Here is a 7,768-nt window from a genome sequence, read left to right on the forward strand (position 1 = left end):
GAAAGCTATATGAATCAAACTATTTAATGTGTTAGTGATAGCAACCTCCTTGGCTAGGTTGTGCCAAAGCTAGGAGATGTGTATGGAGGGGTGTTTCCTTGTATGAACGGTAAAAAATGTGGATGTAAATCATCCAAAGATGATGAGCTAAGGTGTGGATGGATAGAAGATCATGGCCTCTAGGAGATATGGTGGTGGTGGTACTGTAGTATTTGGTGGCTCCAAGAGAGGTTATGTCAACCCAAGGAGGAAGGTGACTAGAGGAACCTCATGGGTTGCTATAGTATTGATCTAAGATGAGTAGTATGACCAAAAATGGACAGCATAACATTACTCAACATCAAAGATGAAATACAATGGTGGAGACACCTTTATTTATAGGCCAAGGGTGTCTCCTTCTAACCCTAAAAGCATGATCTCCCACCTTCTAAGGAGTGGACAAGTGTTCACAAATCCTCTCCAATGATGGGAGGACATGTGTCCACTCAAAAAACACAATCATCTCCATTCCTAGAGTGTCATGTGGCCACTACTAAAAGCAAATCCTCTCCAATGGTGGAAAGACATGTGGCCACTACCAAAGAGAAATTCTCTCCACTCCTAGATGTCATGTGACCACTTCCCATCCAATGGAAACATGACACATGGCACACACTTTCCCCTTGGTTTGGATGTCTAACTTAAGGAAAATCCTATACTACTTAGGCCTTAATACAAGCCTTAAACAAACCTACACTACATGGTCGAATACAGTGGCCTAGATATCCTACACTACCTATAATTCATGCTCCATGATGGCTCCAAAGGTGGCCCACAAGGTAGAGTTGATGTCATCTTCATGGATGACTTTCACTCTCTTGAAAGTGTTTGACCATGGCTCGGGGATTTGCCATCATTCCCTCCCTCTCGAAAAGGATTTGCCCTCAAATCTTCAACTTGGAACAAGGCAAACTTCCTTATCTTCTTTGGAGTTTCGTGTGCTTCTCCACCAGGGTCAAATACCATTGTATAACACAAGTTAGAAAAAATGTTATAATAGTGTGTAAATGAATAATATAGCTCCAATAATGATACATCTTAAATCAAATGAATAACCAAGATCTTGGAGAGTAGGAGCATCTTTGAAGATTTTATTTGTCTTGTGTTGGATGTAGTATATGTTTGAAAGACTATCAATTTAACACAAAATTTAATTTTTAGGGATATGTCATCATATACTCCCTTTTGAAAAGGATTTGTCCTCAAATCTTCACGTTCTTTTATGACAAAAACATTTTTCTTATTATTGGTTAATTTGTGTATCTTTCCACCAGGATCAAAGACCATATGTAAGTATCATCAAACACAAAAACTGATAATCTTATGAGCCACAAACATGTATCTAGATGAAATATTTAAAGAAGACCTTATGCTAATTTCAAAAGAATTTACTTGAAAACTTTAAAGGTCTACTCAACAAAATTTTTTGTGTTTACTTTGAGTTAATTGTATCCTAGAAGGTAACATCAACTCCAAGTTTGATTTGGAAAAATTTGAAGAGTTAAAAATAGTTGGAGGTGAAAAAAAAGTTGATAATTTTTCAAAAGTAAAAGTTGGAGTTATGAAATATTGTTGGATATATTGAGAAAAGTCCAAGGATTGGAAAACTCCCTTCATCATTTTAGTATCAACCTTAATTGTGGGAGTGGTAGGGGGCTTTCGTAACTCTTCCTCTTCTTTTCTTATTTCAATCTCTTCTTTTTCTCTCTTTTCTTTCTTATTCCTTTCTTTTATATTTTTCTCTTCATACTTTCTTCTTCTTTCCTCCTACTTTCTCTCTCTTCTTACTTGCTCTCTTTCTCTCTTTTTTCTTTCTCTCTTTTCTCATGCTCATCATTCTGTCTTTGTTCTTTCTTCCTTCTTTTGTCTTCCTCTCTTCTTCTCCCAATCTTCCTTAAATCATTTTGGACTTTTTCTTGTTTTTCATTAAGAACTCTAAGCTCTTCTTCTAAGGTAGCAAGAAATTGTTTTCTTTCAATTCTTTATTTATTTTCTATCTCTCTCATTTGTTCATCTATTCTTCTTTGAATCTCTCTTTTTCTCTTGTCACTCAAGAGCTTTCTCACTTTTTCTTCAAACTCATCTTCTCTTTCAAAGATCCCTTCTACACTTTTTAGAAAAGTTTTTCCTCTTTTAATGAGTTTTCTCATCTCACATATTTGTTCTTGGTTTATTACAAGGGAAGAAGGAACAAATTTTGTTCTCATGCATGCTCTCAAGTCACATCAATCTTTAATTGGAGATTTTCTACCTTGCACAACCTTAGATTGTCTTTGATTCCACCATTCACTTCCATGTCCTACAAGCCTAGAGATGCATAAACTAAGTCTATGATATTTACCATGCCTAACTAGAAATCGATGAAGCTCTTCTATTATTTTCTCTCATGCTAGGTATGATAATGCATTAGTATTCTCACCAAAGAATGGTAGGTCACTCTTAGTTTTATAATGTAGCTCATCCTTACCATGACGTAAATGTAAGCTACAATAAAAATTCATTTGTTTCAAAAGAATTTTGAAAAATGGTTTTAACAAATAATTCTAGACATTTTTAAGATTTTTGAAATTAACTTATGCAAAAAAAAAAAAATAGTATTTCAAATGAAATTCCTTAAGAAAAACTTAAGGAGATAAGAGAAGCTTAAGTTCATTTCCAGGAAAGAGAGTTGAATCACTATGGATTACTTAGAAACCAAATTTTTCCTAGTCAAATCTTACCTCAAGTTCTCTTGTACCAAACTTCTCAAAGGAATTTAAACTTGAAATACAAGTCGACATACACTAAACTATTACAATTAAAGAAAGCAATTAAATCTACACTATGTGGCATAATGATGAATTAGAAGGAACTTTGGTTCCCTCTTACCTACCAACTACAAATAACCTTTAAATAATAAGTGTCCAAATTACTTGTTAGGACAATCCCCTAACAAGACAAATATTATAAATCAAAGAGAAAGCAAAGAGAATTTTACCATGCAAAGAAAATACAATGAAATATCTCTTCTTCATCAAGTATATACTCTCTTGTGTTCTTGTTTTCAACCAAGACTTCAAGTTTTTCACGGAGTCTTCTTTACCTAAGATGTTATGGATCACCTCTAAGACAAAAAACCTATACTAAAAATATAAATGCCACCAACAATAGCCTAATTCTTTGTTTCTTCACAAGTTTTCACATGTTTATTAAATTGGTTCACACAACCTTATTAGATTTACCAAACCTTATTATTATTATTTTTTAAAACCTTGGATGACACGTAGAATTACATCTCGTTATCTGTCTTAACATGTTATATCTAAGATTGTCTTTTCTTTTAAACACGTATTAGAAAAAGTTCTAAAAGTGTTGTAAAAGGTTTTCATATTTTATCTAACACGTTATTCAACTCTTCAATTTATAGTACCTGTGTTTTTTTTTCACTTTTGAGGCATAGAAATTAAATATAGGATCCCTACACATGCTAAAACTAGCATAGTGTTCAAGTGGAGGTGAGTATAGAAAGTGGATACATTGAATTACTCAAGAAAAATGTAAGATGTTGAATGTTTTATTTATAATATTTAATTCATTTCGTGGTGTAATTAGTTCTTTCCATTTTTCACTCTTGAGTATTTGTCTACTTAATGTACCACTACATCATAAATGTATTTTGAAGTTGTGGGAATGGGAGGTGGAGATAGGAGAACTGGGGATAAAATAGTAAGGATTCTTCTTCCTGCGCCCTTCGTTTTTCTTCTTACACACCCATAAAAGATGTAATTCCCAAATTACCCTTCATTGAAATTATAATAAAATTCTTACACTTTATTTTTAATATTTTGCAGAGTATTTCGAAAGATATTTCTAATTCCAAAAAATACCTTTCAGAATAGTCAATCAGAAACATATTTCTAAATTCGTAGGATAGATCCCAGGAAAGTAGTAATGTTGTAACTTTCATCAAATTGGATAAAGTGGTGGAAAAAGATATGTCTATGAATAATATGAAAAAAAAAATCAGAAAAACTCACTATTTGAATCTAAAAAGGGTACATTGGCTTCCATATAATGAAATACAGTGCTGTCTAATGTAATGGTGAGGAAGAAGACCATCTAACCCATTAACACTAAACATACTTTCCTCTGTATTTAGGCTTTGGATCCTTAATAAGCTTGGGATCACCAGCCTCTGTTAACTGACCATCAGCTGGACTGAAAACTGCAGAATGAAGATTACCATCTTCCAACCACTTTACATGGTTCTCCTTAAACTCCATATGCTTTATCCTAGCCACCTCAGCTATTTCCTCTGTGTAAGGACCTGTCTTCACCATTGTCAGTAATACCCTGCTATAACGTGAACTAAGGATCTGCTCTGACGAAGATATCAACTTAAAACATGGATGTTCTGGGAAATGGCTTTCAGCAAAATCATCTTCTCTCAATACAGGATAGAAAAACACAAGCCTTCCACCCATTACAAGCATCTTGGCTGCAAGATCAAGCAAATCATGCACGCACTCAACTAAACTGTATGGTGCAGTTGATGGTATGTGATCTGTTCTTTTGTCATCCGGAACTGTGTAAGGTTTCACAGCTCCCTTTAGCAGCTTCCGACCACCAGATTTGCGTCCCCCAGCTCGTACTCCGTAAGGAGGATCACATATTATGGCATCAAATACCTAACAAAGAGAAAAGATATCAACAATTTTCTTAAAAATAAAAATTACAACCAACATTTATTTTTTCACTTTCAAACATAATTAGAGATAATACCAAATTGAGTACAAATTAACTGGTGGCAGAACTTGACAGCCAACTTATTTCTATAATTTTATCAAATACCTAATTGCATCTAATCCGGATGTTACTATTCACCTTACACTAAGGTTCTCTTCATTCAAATCTTTCGGAAGAGGATATCCGTCAAGTAAAAAGACTTGGTAGATTGCATTCTGATCTCAGGGAAGTCTTGTATGTATTGCCCATAATTGGATAAGGACATAAAGCTTGGCTGTTGATGAACAGTCGTTTTAAACAAGACTGAATAATCCAATGCTAAACTTAAAGAGATCTAGCAGGCTTACAGAGAGCAAGGTATTTGAAAAAATGATTGGGATTGGTGGAAAACCCAATTCAGGATTAAGTCTATTGCTAAACATCTGTGACCATTATTGAAATCATCAGTAATACCAATCTACCACTTGCATATTTTAGTAAAAATAACAGAAAGCCAGACCAGAGTCAACAGCACAATTACTGAAAGTAAAGTAAGAAAGCCCAAATAAATAATATTTTATTCTTTATTTTAGTTACACAGCAGAAACACCAATACATTGTTGATATTGGAAAATCATGAGTCAAGACATACAACAAGTGGGATGTTCTCAATGAAAAAAGAAACAGATAAATAATTAAGAACAAAAGTATAAGGTCAAGATCTTTTTCTTTTCAAATAATCACCTCTTTCAACGTTGGACGCCAAGGAGGAAGGTTGTTATCCGCCCTTAGAAGACCAACAGGCATAGGTAATCCATACTGCAAAATGTGTAACCTAATAAGTCCATCACATTGAAATATAAATTATAAAGTATGCCTAAAATAGATAATTCAGGTGCTAAATTCTAACAACACAAATACTATGTTTCATGAATAACCATTATAACAACTAATGACAGTGTTGTTTGCACATTTACCTGCTTAAAATTACTCCAAACATTACAGTTAGGACCTCGTCCATCACGGACTACCCTAATGTCAATGTCAGCCCCCTAAAAAATTTATAACAGTACTTGTTAAAGGCAAGAACTTGCCTGGAAGTAATCAGCCGTAAAAAGAATGCAAAATAGGATAAGTAGCAAAAAAGATCACCCAGAAGAGGAAGGAAGAAGCTGACCATGGTCATTGCTCCAAAATGAGCTGCTGCAACAAGAATACTTCCAGTTCCAACAAAAGGGTCATAAACAAGCTTCCCAGAAGTAGCCAGTGCTTGATTGGCCATTAGAAAAGCCATTTCAGCATCCATGGCTGTTGGCCCAAGATAATTACGGCTTTTCAATTGATAGGTGGGTATAAGCTTCCTATCAGCCCCACCCACTTCACGACCAAAGAAGATTCTCTTTTGTACAATTGGAGGAAGACCATTATTACCTCCATAGTTATCTACTTCTATAAGCCAGAAGTTGTGATCTGGGTTTCTCAACTTTACACGCCCCTGCAAACAGAGATGGATAACCAATGATGGGTATAAACTCTTGCAAAATAATACAAGTTCAATAAATAATGAGAATTTTCATTGATCATAGCCCATCTGACCTCTTAAACTAAAATATAAATGGACTCTGGTCAGCTCAAATAAAAACAAAGGGGGAAAACTAAGAGGCCAGTATGAAAAAGGTAAAATAATACTCAATGCATTAGAAAAGTTCAAAGAGCTTGATGAATAATAACATAAAAATAAAATAAAATTGGTACTTCTTGTTCAAAATGAAGTTGATACAAAAACACATCAACCCAACCAAAGCGGAACTGTGACATAAAATCCGAAAACCCTTCACAGAACCTTCAATGCAGTTTCCATCTTACTTAACACCATCAGACAACATTCCAATAAATTGGCAGTGAAAATCAAATACTCAAATTAAAATTTCAAGAGATTATTTATAATCAATCTACCTAACAAAACACTTAAAAGCTGACTTGAATCAAGAGCAAGCACAAAGTCAATAGTTTCCCACGTTCAAGATAACATCTCAAATTTCCCAATACTTTCCGAACCTACATAGCCCAACCAAAGCTGAGAAATAGGCTGATCAAACATTTCACACCGATCAGATTAAAACAACACTCCACGCACCTTGAAAGGGATATAAGAGAGCCCTTGAATGAGTTCATTTTGCTCCTCCAGGCTAATGACCTTCCCGAAGCTATCAACAGTAATCTTGAAAGTGCTATCAGAATCCAAGTACGGCAACTTCCTCTCATCAGGGTAACTCAAGACAGACTCTTTCAACTCCTCGTAGCTACTCCCTTCCCCCCAAAGCTCATACATTCCCTTCACAAGTATGCCTGCATAATCTCCACACAAAAGAAAAGGATTAAAAATCGAAACATTAAACAGACTCATAAAACAAAAACGGAAAATCATTCAACGGTAATAACTGACTTCTTTTGGCAATGTCATGAGCAAGTTGTTCGGAAGGGAGATTTACGAAATGGAAAGGGGAATCGGTGTGATAGTGAGGAGGGAGCTTCCATTGCAGTTGGAAGGGAACGTCGTCGTTCTGGGGGTCCTCAATGGCTCCAAAGAGTTGTGCCAGAGATTCCACTTCGGGTTTTCTGTAATCCAACAACCGGTGGTAGAAAACGCACAAATACCACATGGTTTTCTTTTCTCTCTGGAAGCAAAACAGAGTTTGAAAGTAAAAGAAATTGAAGAACTGATTCCAAATCACAGAGAAAGAAAGTGAAAGTACTAAACCCAGCCCTAAACCCTCGCAGCCCTTTTCCTTTTTCTTCTTTTTGGTATGAGATTTTCGATTCTTTTTTTACCAAAGACAGTATAAACAAATTACACTGTTCTTGGTTAACAAAAATTACACTTTTTTTTACTCATTTCAGTATACTATATAAAGAAGAAAAAATACGCTTTCCATCCCTTGCAAATTATAAATATATTTTTTCTTATTCTTGTAAAAAAAATTGTATGTTTAAGCTTTCCTAACTACAAAATCTATGACTGTAA

General features: G+C 34.8%; 1 protein-coding gene across 1 annotated transcript; it reads right to left on the reverse strand.

Annotated features, from left to right (window-relative positions):
- Window positions 1-3,967: 3,967 nt before the first annotated feature.
- LOC124830606 (uncharacterized) lies at window positions 3,968-7,534 on the reverse strand. Its single transcript, XM_047304376.2, has 6 exons — window positions 7,190-7,534; window positions 6,881-7,092; window positions 5,921-6,238; window positions 5,721-5,795; window positions 5,488-5,562; window positions 3,968-4,706 (listed from the first exon to the last, which is right to left on the reverse strand). Exons 1-6 carry the CDS (start codon window positions 7,404-7,406, stop codon window positions 4,152-4,154), a joined length of 1,452 nt encoding a protein of 483 aa, XP_047160332.2. The 5' UTR covers window positions 7,407-7,534; the 3' UTR covers window positions 3,968-4,151.
- Window positions 7,535-7,768: the final 234 nt, after the last annotated feature.

The sequence above is a fragment of the Vigna umbellata genome, chromosome 9, assembly GCF_029865625.1.
Source record: "Vigna umbellata cultivar VRB3 chromosome 9, Vumbellata_1.0, whole genome shotgun sequence".
Taxonomy (NCBI): domain Eukaryota; kingdom Viridiplantae; phylum Streptophyta; class Magnoliopsida; order Fabales; family Fabaceae; genus Vigna; species Vigna umbellata.

Coding starts and splice junctions, on each gene's coding strand:
- LOC124830606 (XM_047304376.2), bottom strand. CDS start 7,406: ATGTGGTATTTGTGCGTTTTCTACCACCGGTTGTTGGATTACAGAAAA. Junction 6,239..6,880: donor TCTCTTATATCCCTTTCAAG/GTGCGTGGAGTG, acceptor CTCTGTTTGCAG/GGGCGTGTAAAGTTGAGAAA. Junction 5,796..5,920: donor ATTTTGGAGCAATGACCATG/GTCAGCTTCTTC, acceptor TAAATTTTTTAG/GGGGCTGACATTGACATTAG.